Source organism: Anomaloglossus baeobatrachus, chromosome 6, assembly GCF_048569485.1.
Source record: "Anomaloglossus baeobatrachus isolate aAnoBae1 chromosome 6, aAnoBae1.hap1, whole genome shotgun sequence".
Taxonomy (NCBI): domain Eukaryota; kingdom Metazoa; phylum Chordata; class Amphibia; order Anura; family Aromobatidae; genus Anomaloglossus; species Anomaloglossus baeobatrachus.
In genome coordinates this window covers 431,149,832-431,167,587 of record NC_134358.1, presented here as the reverse complement: position 1 = coordinate 431,167,587, position 17,756 = coordinate 431,149,832, and the positions used below count along the sequence as shown (strand labels likewise).

Below are 17,756 nucleotides of genomic sequence, written 5' to 3'. Positions count from 1 at the left end.
CATTAGGAGACTTGGGTCATTAGGAGATTGGTGGGGTGCAACACTCTGCACCCCCGATCAGCTATTTCTCGGTGTTGGCAGCTGCCGATTGTGATCAGTTGCGTATCTGCACACAACTGTATTGTGGTCCTGGCTGGATGCTGCACATTAACAGGCACTCGGATAGCTGATTGGTGAGTGTGCTGTATGATGTACCCCACTGATCTGATATTGATGACCTAGCCGAAGCATATACCATCAATACACATGTACTGGGTAACCCCTTCATTTAATAGATATCTAAGGCTATGTTCACACACTGCGTTTTTTACCTGCGTTTTGGGTCCGTTTTTGCTGCATAAATTTCTTGAGAAATTCTTGTAACCTTTCTGCAGACATTCCCCAGCAAAACCTATGGCAAAAAAAATTAGCTGTGCACACACTGCGTTTTTTTTCTTAAGAAAATTCTTTCTGTAGATTTTCGTAAGAAAAAGAATGAGCATGTCACTTCTTTTCTGCAGCTAACTGCGTTTTTTGCCATAGATAATTGGCACAATAACGCAGGGAGCAACCAGCGGTAAAAACGCACCGAAAACGCACCAAAAACGCGGCAAAAACGCAGGTGCGTTTATGATGCGTTTTTTAACGCAGGTGCACTAATCCTTCACTCTTAAGAAATTTCTTAAGAAAAATCATTTTTCTAGTGTGAACATAGCCTTAGACCTGATTAAGCCGGTGTACTTACTTTGACAATGCATGTCATAAATGGCTGTATAAACCTCTTTGAACGTATTCAAGATTGATATTAAAAAGAACAAAATGCCATTATGTTTTTCTTGCCATTTGGACATGGATTTTCAAAGTAGGTACACCAGCCTCATCTGGTGTAAAAGCTCTATTTACTATTGTACGGTGAAATCTGGTGACAGGTGTACCACATTACAATGCTACATACACACATACACACATACACACATACACACATACACACATACACACATACACACATACACACATACACACATACACACATACACACATACACACATACACACATACACACATACATACATACATACATAAATTCATCCTATAATAAACTCTCCAGTAATCAGTGCCTAATGTAAGGCCTGAAGGGGCAGTTGATGACTTCTATCATTGTGTCATGTACCAGCTTGTGAGGAATTACACAGTATATCTGTGTTTAATGTTAAGTGTTTATTTAATAGCTAACTGCAAAAGCAAACTCAAGTCCCTGCAGAAAGTCCAGCTTTTTTACTTTGCTTACCTTAATATTTTTTATTTTTCCTTATAAATTTACTTTGTCCATGTTTTGATTAACCAGGACCAGTACGGCAAATTTAACAAAGTTCCTGAATGGCAAAGGTTAGCCGGGAAAGCTGCTAAAGAAGTGGAAAAATTTGCTAAGGACAAAGTTGACTTGGTTCTATTGCATTGGAGAGATAGGATGGGAATAGCGCAGAAAGAGGTAAGGATGCATCATACGTATGGCTGATTGAATGTTCACTTTCTTATATATACTGTCTTTGCCCACGAACCTCTGTCTTTGTGTCTTAATCATTTTCTCGTTCAAATGATTTTTTTATTAGGTTTTGTAGTTAACAAATCTTGAAATCATGCGTTAGAAAATTTAAGGACATATAGATAGTAATAACAAGGTTAAGAAAATTCACATATTTTGACCCCCCCAGTTTTAGTGTTGATACATCAAGCAGTATATTTTGTTGGTCAAATCAATTGCTTATGAATTAGCTTTTTGCAAAACATGACTAAACAACAAATAAAATTAACAACTTCCTGACATGGATTCTGTAGACAGTCCAGCAAATTTGCGAGATCAAAACATATAATTCTAGTGAGTTTTTTCTAATATACGTTTGGGTTGATAATCTGCAAAAAGTTCTAAACTGTTTAAGGGGTTGGCCACTTTTCCTGTATTGTTGTGAGACTAATATGTATATAAGCATTCTATGTTCTTCTCCTGCACTTGTTAGCAAGACCTTATTCACACACTGTACAGCTGTCCTGTGCCCAAAATGGCTGCTGATGGAGGAGCATGTGACCCGTCCTGTCCATCAGCCTCCTCCAATGAAAAAAAACAGAATTCCATGTGAGCTAGCTTTCTATTGGAGGAAGCTAATGAAAAGGTGTGGTCATATACTCCTCCAACAGCAGCCATTGTGAGAACAGGAGTTCTGTGTAGTCTGGGAGGATGGCGGCACGAACAGGAGGAAGTCCTGAAATACGCCTGTTTCTTTATCGTTCCTTTGGGAGACCCATACCTTGGGTGTTTAGCTTCTGCCTCCGGAGGACACACAAAGTACTACACTTAAAAGTGTAGCTCCTCCCTATGAGCTTATACACCCCCTGGTAGCCAGTCCTAGCCAGTTTATTGCTTTGTGTCAGGAGGCATACATCCACACATGCATTCTCATCTGATTTGTTTGACTTTTGGAAAGAGTTTGAAGAAAAGCGGGTCCATGTCTGGACTCCCGGCATGTCCCTTCTCACCCCACTGTGTCGGCGGTGTTGTTAAGGTTGATTTACAAGGCTGGAGCCTTACATGCCGTGCTCCTTCACCATCCCTTCTGAGCTCTGGCTTGAAGTGGGAGCCAGCACGGTCTCCATGCCTGGCAGGAGTCCGGTCTCCATCCACAGCCCCTTGAGGATACTGTTGGACTGGAGCACTCATCCCCAGGGACATGGCCCTGCGTCTCAGCAGCTAAGTACCTGAGACGTTTATGTTGAAGGTCCCGGTTCTTTATTGTAAGGGGAGAGTATGCTGTATGTGATTGTTTTAACTTTTCCGGCGGATTCTCTAGCTTTTGCCTGAGAACCGCGCCAATGGTGCCTGCTTGTCGGCCTCGCCGCTTAAATTTATGCCCCGGCTTCGCCGGAGGCCTAGTTTCATTTTCCTGCCCTCACATGTCACTCATGCAGAGGGACAGGTTCGGCTCCTCCCGGCGGCCGTTCTACACAGTGGAGGGACACTCCCCACTGCTGGGGCGTCCCTCCTTCCCTGCAGGTCTCTATAGCCCTCCATTTCCCGCTCTTTTATAGGAACGCCCTCTTCTCAGGCAGAGTTCACTCTGCTCTGGGACATCCTGCATTCTGCATCTCTGCTGAGGTGCTGCGACTGGGGGACCGGGCTTCGGGATCTGGAGGGCACACAACACCGCGCTCAGCGGTCTGGTAAGCCACAGCCGGTTTCCGGTTGTGGACCTCTGTATACCAGCAGCATGTCTCACACAAGGAGCAAGGCCCAGTGGTCTCTCAGGCTGCTGCTGCGCCTGTGATTGAACCCCCGGCCTGGGTAGAGTCCTTTTCTAGGTCCATATCCCAGTCATTTGCTGAGTCCATGGGACTTTTGTCCAGGACTTTGATGAATATGCATCAGCCCCCCTCACAGGGTGTGTCTAATACTCTTGACAGAGGACTCCTATCCTCTGACCTCCGTCCATCAGAGCTCACGGAGGATTCATCATCTGATCCCAGACCCCGTCCTTCTAAGAGAAGGCGCAGGGTTTCCTCCCCCTCCCCATCCCACGGCTCTGTCTCAAGAGCTGACTCTCAAGATGAGGAGGATGCCCTCACTGGGGGCTCGGAAGCTATGTATCCCATCGATTTCTCTGAGGGTGACTCAGATCTTAGTGATTTGATTTCTTCTATTAATTCTGTGCTGGATCTCAATCTGCCAGTGTCAGAGGAGCAACTCTCTTTGGCAGAAAAACATCAGTTTACCTCGCCTAAGAGAGTGAAGAGTGTGTTCTTTAACCACTCCAGTTTTCAGACCGCTGTGACCAAACCCTGGGCCTGCCCTGACAAATGCTTTCCAAAGCGTGGTTCTGATGACCGGTTTCCATTTCCACCTGAGGTGGTCAAGGAGTGGTCTCACTCCCCAAAGGTAGACCCTCCGGTGTCTAGGCTATCAGCCCGGACCAAAGAAAAAAAGAGAACCAGCACGATCTGAAATTGGCATGCATCATATAAAAAGTGAAAATTCACAAATTTATTCCAACTGTACTATAATAAAAAAATGAGATTTTTAGCAAATAATTGATCAATTTTTATTGCTAATTAAGCACCATACTTGGATCTGGTCCACCTTTATCAATGGTTGCTCTCTGGCACTGGGAGGGTCAGTTCTGATATAGTCCTGGTATGTGTAGAGCTTGCTCCACATGCTGGGACCTGGGCTGGCCTCTATTCACAATTGCCTCTTTTGCAACATAGAAGCGGTTATATATACAGGTTACAGGTATGTGTGCTCCATTATGGTTCTGCTTTTAACTTTATCTAGGAGGCCGCATGGCACATGAAATACAGAATATAGAGTAGGACCCCCCTATTGAGATTTGCCGTGACGTTGGCAGGGGTGGCTCAAAGAATTGATCAATTATTTGCTAAAAATCTCATTTATATTACAGTACAGTTGGAATAAATCTGTGAATTTGCACTTTTTATATGATGCATGCCATTTTCAGATCGTGCTGGCTCCCCTCTATCAGCCCGGACCGTTGTGTCGGTGGCTGACGGCACCTCACTTAAGGATTCCACTGACCGTCAGATTGACCTTCTGGCCAAATCTGTGTATGAATCTGCGGGGGCCGCGTTTTACCCAACTTTTGCAGCAGTGTGGGCTCTCAAAGCCATCTCTGCTTCTCTAGAGGAGATGCATTCCCTCACCAAGGAATCTATGCCTGAGATGGTTACTTTAACTGCTCAGTCCTCAGCCTTTTCATCTTATGCCATGTCTGCCATGCTAGAGGCTGCTCACCGCACTGCGGTGGCTTCAGCTAATTCTCTTGTTATCCGCAGGATTTTGTGGCCTCGAGAGTGGAAGGCAGATGCTTCTTCCAAGAAGTTTCTTGCTGGGCTCCCTTTTGCTGGTTCACGGCTGTTTGGTGAACAGCTGGATGAAATCATTAAAGAAGCTACTGGCGGGAAGAGTACTTCCATGCCACAAACCAAGACCAGGAAACCCACCCAGGGTAGGAATCAATCGAGGTTTCGTTCCTTTCGTTCCTCCAACTGGTCATCCTCTAAGCCTTCTGCCTCGTCCGCTAACTCAGCCAAGGATCAGAAATCCAACTGGCGCCCAAAAGCGCGTCCGCAGAAGACCGCAGGAGGTTCTGCCACTTAAACAGCTTCCTCATGACTCTCGGCCCGCTCCAGCCACGTCCTTAGTCGGTGGCAGGCTCTCCCACTTTGGCGACGCTTGGTTAAAGCAAGTCTCCGATCAGTGGGTGAGAGACGTCATATCTCACGGCTACAGGATAGAATTCTCTTCCAGCCCTCCAAACAGATTTTTTCTCTCAACTCCCCCCTGCTCCAAGGCCGCCGCCTTCTCGCAGGCCGTGGCGTCCTTGCAGGCAAACGGAGTGATTGTCCCAGTTCCCGCTCAGGAACGGTTCAGAGGTTTTTACTCAAATCTCTTCCTAGTTCCAAAAAAGGACGGTACCTTCCGGCCCATCCTGGATCTCAAGCTTCTCAGCAAGCATGTCCGGGTGCGGCATTTTCGCATGGAGTCTCTGCGATCAGTCATTGCCTCTATGACCCAAGGGGAGTTCCTGGCGTCCATCGACATCAGAGATGCCTATCTACATGTGCCAATCGCAGTGTCACATCAGCGTTGGCTACGTTTTGCGATAGGAGAGGATCATTTCCAATTCGTGGCTCTCCCCTTCGGGTTAGCAACGGCCCCTCGGGTATTCACCAAGGTCATGGCGGCAGTGATTTCGGTCCTGCACCTCCAGGGGTTAGCAGTGCTTCCTTATCTGGACGACCTTCTGGTCAAGGGTACATCCAGTGCAGACTGTCAGCGGAGTGTTTCGCTCACTCTCGCCACCCTAGCCCAATTCGGGTGGATTGTCAATCTTCCCAAATCCACTCTGACTCCGACCCAGAGTCTCACGTACCTAGGGATGCAGTTCGAGACTTTGCCGGCACTTGTGAAGTTGCCCTTAATCAAACAGCAGTCTCTCCGGCTAGCGGTGCGCTCTCTCCTGAGGCCCCGCCGTTATTCCCTCAGGCGCCTGATGCAGGTGCTGGGTCAAATGGTGGCCTCCATGGAGGCGGTTCCCTTTGCCCAGTAACATCTGCGCCCTCTCCAGCTGGACATTCTCCGCTGTTGGGACAAGCGGCCTTCCTCCTTACAGAGGTTAGTGGCTCTGTCGCCACGGACCAGGAGCTCTCTTCAGTGGTGGCTTCGACCCCTCTCCCTGTCCCAAGGGCGCTCCTTCCTGACTCCGTCCTGGGTGATTCTCACCACGGATGCCAGCCTTTCCGGCTGGGGAGCGGTACATCTCCACCACAGAGCACAGGGCACTTGGACTCCGTCCGAGTCAGCCCTTTCAATCAATGTGCTGGAAACCAGAGCTGTTTCTAGCTCTCCTAGCCTTTCACCACCTGTTGGCGGGCAGGCACATTCGAGTCCAGTCAGACAACGCGACAGCGGTTGCCTACATCAATCACCAAGGCGGGACACGCAGCCGCCTGGCAATGTTGGAGGTCCAACGCATTCTTCAATGGGCGGAGGACTCCAGGTCCACCATATCCGCAGTCCACATCCCTGGCGTAGAAAACTGGTAGGCAGATTATCTCAGCCGTCAATCCGTGGACGGTGGCGAGTGGTCCCTGCACCCGGCAGTGTTTCAGTCAATCTGCCGCAAGTGGGGCACTCCGGACGTGGACCTAATGGCATTCCGTCACAACAACAAGGTTCCGGTTTACGTGGCTCGCTCCCACGATCCTCAGGCCTTCGCCGCGGACGCTCTGGTTCAAGACTGGTCCCAGTTTCGTCTGTCCTACGTGTTTCCCGCTCTAGCTCTCTTGCCCAGAGTCCTGCGCAAGATCAGAATGGAGGGCCGTCGAGTCATCCTCATTGCACCGGACTGGCCCAGGCGAGCTTGGTATCCGGACCTGCTCCAACTGTCCGTGGAGATGCCGTGGCATCTTCTGGACTGTCCAGACCTGCTCTTGCAAGGTCCGTTTTTCCGCCCGAATTCTGCGGCATTCAAATTGACGGCGTGGCTCTTGAGTCCTGGATTTTGACGGCTTCTGGTATTCCTCCTAAAGTCATCTCCACTATGACTCGGGCCCGTAAGTCTTCCTCCGTCAAGATCTATCACAGGACTTGGAAAATTTTCCTGTCCTGGTGTCGCTCTTCCGGCCATTCTCCTTGGCCATTCTCGTTGCCGACCCTTCTGTCTTTTTTACAGTCCGGTCTGCAGCTAGGACTGTCCCTCAACTCTCTCAAGGGACAAGTCTCAGCTCTATCAGTGCTGTTCCAGCGGTGTCTCGCCCGGCTGGCTCAGGTCCGCACCTTCATGCAAGGTGCGTCTCACATCATTCCGCCTTATCGGCGGCCCTTGGATCCCTGGGACCTTAACTTGGTCCTCACGGTATTGCAGAAACCCCCTTTCGAGCCCCTTAGGGAGGTTTCTTTGTATCGTCTTTCTCAAAAGGTGGCCTTTCTAGTTGCCATAACTTCTCTCAGGAGAGTCTCTGATTTGGCTGCGCTCTCCTCGGAGTCACCTTTTTTGTTTTTTTACCAAGACAAGGTAGTTCTCCGTCCGACCCCGGACTTTCTTTCTAAGGTGGTCTCTCCCTTCCACCTTAACCAGGATATTTCCTTGCCTTCCTTCTGTCCGGCCCCTGTTCATCGCTTTGAGAAAGCGCTGCATACTCTAGATCTTGTGCGTGCTCTCCGGATTTATGTGTCTCACACCGCTGCGCTTAGGCGGTGCACATCTCTTTTTGTGCTAACTACAGGGCGGCGCAAGGGTCTCTCTGCTTCTAAGCCGACCTTGGGCCGTTGGATTAGATCGACCATTTCGGACGCCTACCAGAGTACTCAGGTGCCTCCCCCGCCGGGGATCAAAGCACACTCGACCAGAGCTGTCGGTGCCTCTTGGGCTTTTAGGCAACAGGCTATGGCTCAACAAGTCTGTCAGGCTGCCACTTGGACTAGCCTGCATACCTTTTCGAAGCACTACCAAGTGCATGCTCATGCTTCGGCAGATGCGAGCTTGGGCAGACACATCCTTCAGGCGGCTGTCGCCCACTTGTGAAGTTAGGCTCCGCCTACTTCTTAGTTTTTCTGTTTATTCCCACCCAGGGACAGCTTTGGAACGTCCCATGGTCTGGGTCTCCCAAAGGAACGATAAAGAAAAAGAGAATTTTGTTACTTACCGTAAATTCTTTTTCGTATAGTTCCGTATTGGGAGACCCAGCTCCCTCCCTGTTGCCTGTTGGCAATTTCCTTGTTCCGTGTGTTATCACCGGCTGTTGTCGTGGACAGAGTCTCCGGTTGTTCCGGTTCTTACTCAGTTCTACTTGTGGGTGGCTATTCTCCTTCAGCTTTTGCACTAAACTGGCTAGGACTGGCTACCAGGGGGTGTATAAGCTCACAGGGAGGAGCTACACATTTAGGTGTAGTACTTTGTGTGTCCTCCGGAGGCAGAAGCTAAACACCCATGGTATGGGTCTCCCAATACGGAACTATAAGAAAAAGAATTTACGGTAACAAAATTCTCTTTTTTGCGCTGATGGGTGCTTCGTCACATCCAGACTTAAAGTCTGGACCCAACGAAGCGCCCGTGAGCGTGAAATGGCCGTCGTCGTCTCTGACGCCCCCCGCATTCCTCCCTGCTTTTTGATGTCTATTTTATAAAGAATAAACAAAGATTTTTACTTTTTTAATGCCACCTCCTTTCTTCTTCTATTCCGGACGTAACATGGTATGCTGTCCGTTATAGAAAGGCAATTGTCTGGTGCTTAACTATAGCGGGTGCAGGGTTTGCAGTCGCATCAGCGCCCTGAATCCAATTGGGGTCCAAAGCTCCCTCTGGTCCATACAACAAGACCCGTGCTCTTAGAAAACCATGAACGTTTGGGCCCTGATTGAGATTGTGCATTAGGTCTCAGGAGGGTCAAGCTTACAACAGTATAATAATATGCTGTTCATTATAGAATTTAATAGGATCTCATTTTTTCGATATACGGTCCAGATCACTCATGCTCGGTGTACTTAATTATACGTCTGTATATGTGTAGTTTCAAAACACATCCTTGAACTCGCTCTGCATTGTTTTGTATACTAACTGTATGTCCCTCCAGTATATTCTAGGTTTAATGGGAAATTTTTCCCTTTAATTTCTGACATGTTACTGAGATTTGTCAGAAGATATCACTGGCTGAGTCTTTGTCCTAGTAGCCTCATCATTGGATAGAAAATGAAGAAGCTTGCACGTTACAGTCCAATAAGTCAAATGGAAATTGTCCAACCAGAGGAAAAAATGTCAGAGTATGACGACACTTGTTATATTGTCCTATGTTTCTCGGTGACGTGTCAGAAGATGTTTATACAGGACACTTCCTTGTAAATCCAATTTAAAAAGGTTGTCTACTACTAGGACAACCGCTTCTGATTCCATGTCTCCTCCCGTGCCGGTGTGGTTCCAGTGACTTGGGGCTCACATGACGTTGTGATGTCATGCGTCTAATCAGTGCCAGATTCTTTGGACAAACAAGGTAATCAACAGGTAAGGAGTGCTGTGGCTGCCACTTACTTCCTGTTGTTTGCTCCTGTGCCCAAAGGCGGGGAGAAAGAAGCCGGTGCTATTTGGACACGGCTTGCGTGATGTCACAACGTCACGTGAGCTCCGGCGCCGCTGGAACCACACCGTCACGAGAAGAGAGTGTAGACTTTTATTTTTACCTGGAGGAAATGGGGAATCAGAAGGGGTTGTCCTAGCAGTGGAAAACCCCTTTAAGTCTTGAATATTAACTCAAAATATACATGACTATTTGGGGTGCTGTCAATACCGTTCTGCTGTCTAAATCTCTACTTTCCTTGTTTTTATTTTCCCTACATTCCCTTATCAGGACAGAAATAATCTGGTGAGTTAGTCTTTGTCTTCTCTGTCTTTCTTCGGCTGAGTTCATTGTTCTTCTTACAGTAAACACAAATTACATCTGCTCATATTTCCTGTAAGTGGTGAAGGGTATAAAGCGGTGTTTGGGTCTCAGATTTCCTACCTGTAAAATCTGATTGTCATTTGTCTATGGTGATGTATTACTATTAGAGTAGAATAAAATGATTCGCAGAACCCTGATCCAGTACTCAATAGTAGCCAGCGACTGGAGCTAGGCTACCTTCCTCACTCTGGGCTTGCATATCCACATCCAGAGGACACCCTGTGATTACTGGGCCCCCACAATCTTATTACGTCGCGTGATTCAGGGGCCTTGTAATCAGAAGAGGAACCCAGAATACCAACATTCGCATGATAGCCGAGGAAGGTTGCCTTGCTATAGTGCTATATAGTATAGTACTACACAGAAAGTACTTACAGGGATTCCGGACCATGGTCTTGTGAATCTTTTTCCACAACTTTAATTATCCTGCATGCTTTTTTTTATTTCTATGAAATGTTATTATTACTTTAAATATATGCATGTATAGCTTACTACCCGGGATTATTTGGAGTTTTTTTGCTTGCCTGCCTCCTTTGTTTTTGTTTGTTCATAATTTTCACTGACTTACGCCACACGATGAAATGATTGTTAATCCATATTGAACATCATTTTACATATGGAGATATGCTGTGCCTGTGGAGCAACTTTGTAAATACATTCATCAAGTGCTGATTATGGCTATCGGCCCACATATACATTACATTAAAGTCTGTTAAACAAAACATGACAATTTTGGCTGAACCACATTGCCATCTAATGTACACGGGGCCCGCCTTATTCTTCCCCCGTCATCACCTGAAGGATCAGGCAGATTGAATTTAAAGGGCCAGTCCTATTGTTCTTTGTTGTCAGCCTACCAAGTTGTCATGCAGAATACATGCACACGTGAGTGTGTGAAAAAAAAAAATTAAAAAAAAAATAAAATATATATATATATATATATATATATATATATATATATATATATATATATAAAATATTATATATTAATATTATCTCAAAAGTGACTATGCCCCTCACACTTTTTGTAAATACTTTATTATATATTTTCATGGGACAACATTGAAGATATGTGTCTCCTGGCCTATTACATTGTAACTGGGGATCAAATTCGCCTGGTGCTTGTACAAGAGGGTTCCAACACTTATCTGCCTTCCATTACAGCAATAGACTCTCTCCACACTGTTATAGCTAAAACATAACTATCTGTATGTTATCTTTTTTTCCAGTTATTGTCTTTTTAACAAAAGGTCATCATCATCCATTTACAACCACAAAAATGCTCTTGCACCCTTTTTATATATTTTAGGTGTTTTAAAAAAAAATTTCCCACTTTTTTTTTGCATACTGTATAAACAGTGTAGTCATATCAGTAATGGAAACTGCAGTAAAAACCTTCTGTATGCAAAGCTGAACTAATTAAGCTTAGAAATAATCATATGATTTAGAAATTAAAGTATGCCAATCTGAAACATTTAAAGAGTGTCTCCAGGTTTTTTCTGTCTCATCTGAAAACTGCATAAAATAGAGGCGCAGACCCAGATTACAGTAATGGAGGACATTCTGGACTTAAGGCCCCGTCACACTAAGCAACATCGCTAGCAACATCGCTGCTAACGAACAACTTTTGTGACGTTGCTAGCGATGTTGCTGTGTGTGACATCCAGCAACAACCTGGCCCCTGCTGTGAGGTCGTTGGTTGTTGCTGAATGTCCTGGGCCATTTTTTAGTTGTTGCTGTCCTGCTGTGAAGCACAGATCGCTGTGTGTGACAGCGAGACAGCAACAACTAAATGTGCAGTGAGCAGGGAGCCGGCTTCTGCAGAGGCTGGTAACCAATGTAAACATCGGGTAACCAAGAAGCCCTGTCCTTGGTTACCCGATATTTACCTTCGATACCAGCCTCTCTCACTGCCTGTGCTGCCGGCTCCTGCTCTGTGCACATGTAGCTAGCTGCAGGACACATCGGGTTAATTAACCTGATGTGTCCTGCAGCTAGGAGAGCAAGGAGCCAGCGCTAAGCATTGTGCGCTGCTCCCTGCTCTGTGCACATGTAGCTGCAGCACACATCGGGTAATTAACCTGATGTGTGCTGTAAGTAGGAGAGCAGGGAGCCAGCGCTAAGCATTGTGCGCTGCTCCCTGCTCTGTGCACATTTAGCTGCAGCATACATCGGGTAATTAACCCGATGTGTGCTGTACTAGGAGAGCAGGGAGCAGCGCACAGTGTGCGCTGCTCCCTGCTCTCTGCACGTGTAGCTCCGTGCAGTGGTAACCAAGGTAAATATCGGGTTGGTTACCGATATTTACCTTAGTTACCAAGCGCAGCATCTTCCACACGGCGCTGGGGGCTGGTCACTGGTTGCTGGTGAGCTCACCAGCAACTCGTGTAGCCACGCTCCAGCGATCCCTGCTAGGTCAGGTTGCTGGTGGGATCGCTGGAGCGTCGCAGTGTGACAGCTCACCAGCAACCTCCTAGCAACTTACCAGCGATCCCTATCGTTGTTGGGATCGCTGGTAAGTTGCTTAGTGTGACGGTACCTTTACTGTAGTGATATATCGCAGTTTTCTCCGCTGCAGCCCTGCTAGTCCTCTCAGTGGTGAGCTTCCACTATGTAGTGTTTTTTATATTTATGATCTCTAGCTGTCCTTACCACCTTGCCCTCCATACATTTATTGGCAGCTTCCTACGTATGCACAGGGTAGGTAGAATATTGATACTCAGCTAGCAGAACCGCAGCATGAAAAACATAAACCTGGATAGAGAGAACCTTTTAAAAAGCCCTGCTTAATTGTAAACCACATTTAGCCCATGAAGAGGCCATTTTGAAGGCCATACTGATGTAGAAGTTATAAAATGCAGTATCTGTATCTAATGTACAGCCGTCTCTTTATATGTACACGGTCCACACCGTCATATTATGTGTAATGAATTGTAGCGAGTATATGAGGCAGACCCAGTATTTTCTACACCTCTAGCAGACTCACATTGACCTTCTGGCTTTTGAATAGAATATATTTCAGGCCTTCCAAATCTCTACTTCTCTTCTGTTGATTGAATATACTCCTGGTATCCTTTATGGGCTGTATAGCCACTTGTTAAATAGACGTGAACCCCTATGTATAATTGTGTATGTGATGTCCACATTGTATCATTCATTAGGGCCATCATACATGGGCAGTTTATCCTGTGCAAGGTCAAAGGGCATAAATAGAAAGTGTGGATCTGAGGATAATCCACCAGACAGATGTGAAGGACCCTTTTAGTGACATAAATTTGCTTGCTAAACAAGTTTCTGATAATTTTTTTTTTTTTGTTATAATTGCAGAATATTAACCAAAAACCCGTCATCCTTCGGAAAAGGCGACAACGGATAAAGATAGAGGCCAATTGGGAACTTTTTTACTACAGGTGAAAGACAAAATATTGATTTTTGCGAAAAAAAATCACAAAGTTTGTCTGGTTCTCATTATTTTATTATTCTTGATTCATTATTTCCATTTAAATTCCCTTCATTTACCAGAGCTAATGTTAAGTAAACAACTGCAAAGGAGGATATTCTGGATTTCTGAGAAGAATAAAAAAAACTATATTACATTATAGATTTCCTATAAAATAACTTTTTCGACAGTTGAAGCCCAGTTTTGTACAGTAGAAGCACAGTGGATGGGACTGCTGAGGGCAGACCAAAGTGCTGTAATCTGCAGGCGCAAGCAAAGGTTATAGACCGCATGCGCACTACAATACTTTGATGTGCCCTCAGGCGGGCATATCAAAATGCGCAGGGGCACAATGGAGGCCTGTGTGTGGTTGACGTAGGACGCGTCATACACACGGGACTGGGAAGGACGATGGCGATCGCTCAAGATGAAGGAGGCGCTGGACGGAGAGCAGCGACACCTATCGGACCGTACTGTCCCCTTGGTGAGTATACTATAGGTGTTATTTTACGTTCTACAGAGCAGCCTGTGCACTTATATACAGTATTCTAAAATGCTGTATATAAGGACTGAATGGTGGTGGCTGCAGCTTATAAAGGGAAAACCTGGAGACAGGTTCCCTTTAAAGAAATTCCATGTCCATGGTGCTTATCTTCGCAGCATAAACTGATATGTGGCGCAGCTTTCCGAGCTGCAGCTTGTTAATTTATTGTACGGAGACGCAAGCGTTCTCTGCAGGGAGGACAGAGAGAAAGTCCACAGTCACCCAAACCCTGATCGTGGGCACTGCTTGCTGCAGTCTCCTGTGGAAAGCACTTGCGGGACCACACTGCATCTGGGACGCAGCGTATCCAGATTATGTGCACCCACCCTTATAAGAAAAATACCAATGTATACCATTCACTCCCCCAGAGCTTGGTCTGTTTTGCAGAATGAGGCCTGAGACTAATTAAACCAAAACTTTTTTCTGCTTTATTTAAAATTCTCATAAAAGATTATAGATTTGTTCTTTGCATTAATTCACAATTGAAATGTTGTAATTGTTTATATGTTTGAAGGTTTCACCAGGATCATGCTCGGTCAAACTTGATCTGGAACTTTAAAACAAGGGAGGAGTTAAGAGACACTCTTGAAGCTGAGATGAGAGCATTTAATGTTGATCGGGAGCTTGGAAGTGCAACAGTGATATCATGGAATCATCAGGAGTTTGAGGTATCGCAGCCATCCTTTATAGGGTCTTCAGCAATTACTGCAGCAGCACAAAAATCCACTATCTGTCACCTGGTTTATGATTCCAGTCTAGCAGAGACAGGATCTCTGATTCCAGCAATGTATTACTTACTGGGCTTTATTTTGTAGTTTGGATAAAATCACTGTTTTAACTGTTGCAGATCGGCTAGTCTTTTCAGTAATGAGCTCAGTCTAACCCTGCCCACGTAATTGATGGTCAATTTTCTGCCTTCACCTTGCAAAGGTTGAAATGTGCCAATCAATGGTGAGGGGGCGGGAATCATCAGAGTTGTTGAATATTAAGGACTATGTAGCAGAAGCTTATCACTGAGAAGACTAGCAGAGCTGCAACAAGTAATTTATCAAAAACCTAGTGGTAGAGATTCTCTTTAACCCCTTCAGCCCCCGGGCACTTTCCGTTTTTGCGTTTTTGTATTTTGCTCCTTTTCTTTTGAGAGCCGTAACCTTTTTATTTTTCCGTCAATCTTGCCATATGAGGGCTTATTTTTTGCGGGACGAGTTGTACTTTTAAATGAAACCATAAGTTTTACTGTATAGTGTACTGGAAAACAGCAAAAAAATTCCAAGTGTGAAAAAACTGCAAAAAAAGTGTGATTGCGTAATCTTTTTTGGGATATTTTATTCACAGTGTTCATTATGTGGTAAAACTGATGTCATTGTGATGCCTGAGGTCGGTGCGAGTTTGTAGACACCAAACATGTATAGGTTTACTTGTATCTAAGGGGTTAAAAAAATCACAAGTTTGTCCAATAAAAGTGGTGCATGTTTTACGCCATTTTCTGAAACCCATAGCATTCTCAATTTTCTGGATCTATGGCTCAGTGACTGCTTATTTTTTGTCTTGATCTGACGTTTCTAATGGTACCATTTTTGAGCAGATGCTATGCTTTGATCGCCTGTTATTGTATTTTGTGCAAAACTTGCGGCGACCAAAAAACCGTAATTTTGTCGTTTGGAAATTTTTTGCCGCTACGCCGTTTACTGATCAGATTGATTTTATATTTTGACAGATCGGGCGTTTCTGAACGCAGCGATACCAAATATGTGTATATTTTTTATTTTTTTTTAACCCTTTTAATTTTCAATGGGGCAAAAGGGGGGTGATTTGAACTTTTAGGGTTTTTTTTTATTATTTTTTTATTTTACTAGTCCCCCTAGGGGGCTATAGCGATCAGCAATCCGATTGCTCTGCCCTATCTGCAGATCACAGCTACAGAGCTGAGAACTGCAGATATGGTGCTTTACTTTCAATGCCGGCTGTATTCCGGCATTGAGAGGAAGTGAGTCATGTTAGCTACAGGCATCATCACATGACCCTGTGCTACCATGGCAACCACCGAAAGTCACGTGATCGCGCACGTGACTTCCGGTGGGGGTGGCGGTAAGTGAAAATCATGGCCGCGCGCATATATATCTCACTGCCAGACTTTGGCAGCGAGATGTAAGGGGTTAAATGTTCCGGGTGGAATGCGATTCCACTCGGAACATGCAGGCACACATGTCAGCTGTTAAAAACAGCTAATATGTTCGCGGATCACCGCATCCTGCAAGGGGCGGGGCTTAACCTCACACGCTCCATGACTGATAGATCCATCAAAGGTCGTGAAGGGGTTAAGCAACTATATTTTAATTAATTAAGACTACCATCAGTGATTTAATACTGATATCTTAAGTTCCCTATACAGTTTAGGCCCCATTCACACATCAGTAGGTATGTTGCATTTTTATACGTCCCAGAATCACTGACATACGCAGACCCATTAAAATCAATGGGTCTGTGCACACATCAATGATTTCTCACTGACCGTGTCTCTAAGCAGCGTGCACGCGTGTCCGTTTGTTTCCACAGAAACTAGTCCATTTTTCTTTGGAATCACAGATGTCACATGGACCACATATTGGTGTGATTCATGTAACACATACCAGAGAAAATGTGTCTCTGAAATAAAATGATTTTTTGCTCACCTGTCTCCAGCACTGCTGTCTGTCTCCTGCTTCCACGCCGGCTAATTATGCTCATGAATATTCACTGCACCGCAACCCAGAAGTAACAGCAGCGGTGAAGACAGCAGCTGCCGGAGACAGCATCGTGAAAGACTTCAGCACCATGGACAGCAGGAGCGTTGACAGGTGAGTATAGAAGTGCCTGATCTCCGTGTGCTATCACGGATAGCACATGGAGAACACATGTATGCCAAAATCATGGCACACGGAGGGCCATATGCGTCTAAAACACATCAGTGAAAAACGTGTCTTTTTCACTGACGTGTGAAAGAGGCCTTAGATCGCTGTTGGCTGACTGATGATTTGGCCGATTGTTTCTCCTGCAGTTATCTCTCGTGACTTTCCTTTAGACGAGAGTGCCTATCTGGCCACGTGCTTCTGTGCTTTTTATGAGAGATTAAAGACTCCTTCTCTGGTGTCTTATCTCTTGGAGAACAAAACCATCGGCAGTCTGAAATCTGACACACCAAATGCAAAAATGTTTGTTGCCCGACAATCATCTGTCGAGAATCCCCATACAAATTTTCTTCCCTGCAACTAAGGAGTGTCAGGGTTTTTTGTGCATTAAGTAAAAGAAACCCAATTATCAATCTTTAGTTACTTCTACATCATTTCTTGTTGTGTTCAATGGAATTACTCTTTAAGTGTTCTTCCATTTAGTATTAAATATAGATTAATTTTACCTGAGGAAAACCTGTGGCATAAAAAGGGTTTGTCCTAGTAGTGGACAATCCCTTTAAATTTTCAAAAATTGAGTTCTAAAAATTCTCCTAAGATATATTAAGTGAACGCATGATGTGATAAGCGAGGAAGCAACACATGAACGTATGAAATTGAGAATGTTTGGTACGTTCTTTATTTTATGATGATAGAAAATATAAGTAGTTTGCATATTTGACAATGTTCACACTGCCACTTACTGCTCCTTTTGGAGCCTGAACCAGCAGGTCTGCCGCTTTTAAAGGCAAGCATGTGGTTGCAACCCTCATGAAACACTGACTTATGGATGTGACCTATTGTTATATATAGCTTCCATAGTATAAGCTTAGAGGCGAGGGTATGTTTTGCATTTCATGTAGAG

The 17,756-nt window shown here is 45.3% G+C and overlaps 1 protein-coding gene across 4 annotated transcripts in view; it reads left to right on the top strand.

Annotated features, from left to right (window-relative positions):
- Positions 1-17,756, top strand: part of DNAJC13 (DnaJ heat shock protein family (Hsp40) member C13) — a 317,458-nt gene that overhangs the window by 178,185 nt on the left and 121,517 nt on the right. For 3 of the 4 annotated variants that reach the window (XR_012724354.1, XM_075315201.1, XM_075315203.1), the window contains exons 20-23: positions 1,325-1,468; positions 9,889-9,903; positions 13,309-13,391; positions 14,479-14,632. Coding sequence is in view for 3 of the 4 variants with exons in the window: in XM_075315201.1 (XP_075171316.1) it covers positions 1,325-1,468; positions 9,889-9,903; positions 13,309-13,391; positions 14,479-14,632 (396 nt within the window). In the remaining variant the exon portion in view is untranslated. The remainder of the gene's footprint in view (positions 1-1,324; positions 1,469-9,888; positions 9,904-13,308; positions 13,392-14,478; positions 14,633-17,756) is intronic. The other variant, XM_075315202.1, reaches the window with a different exon arrangement.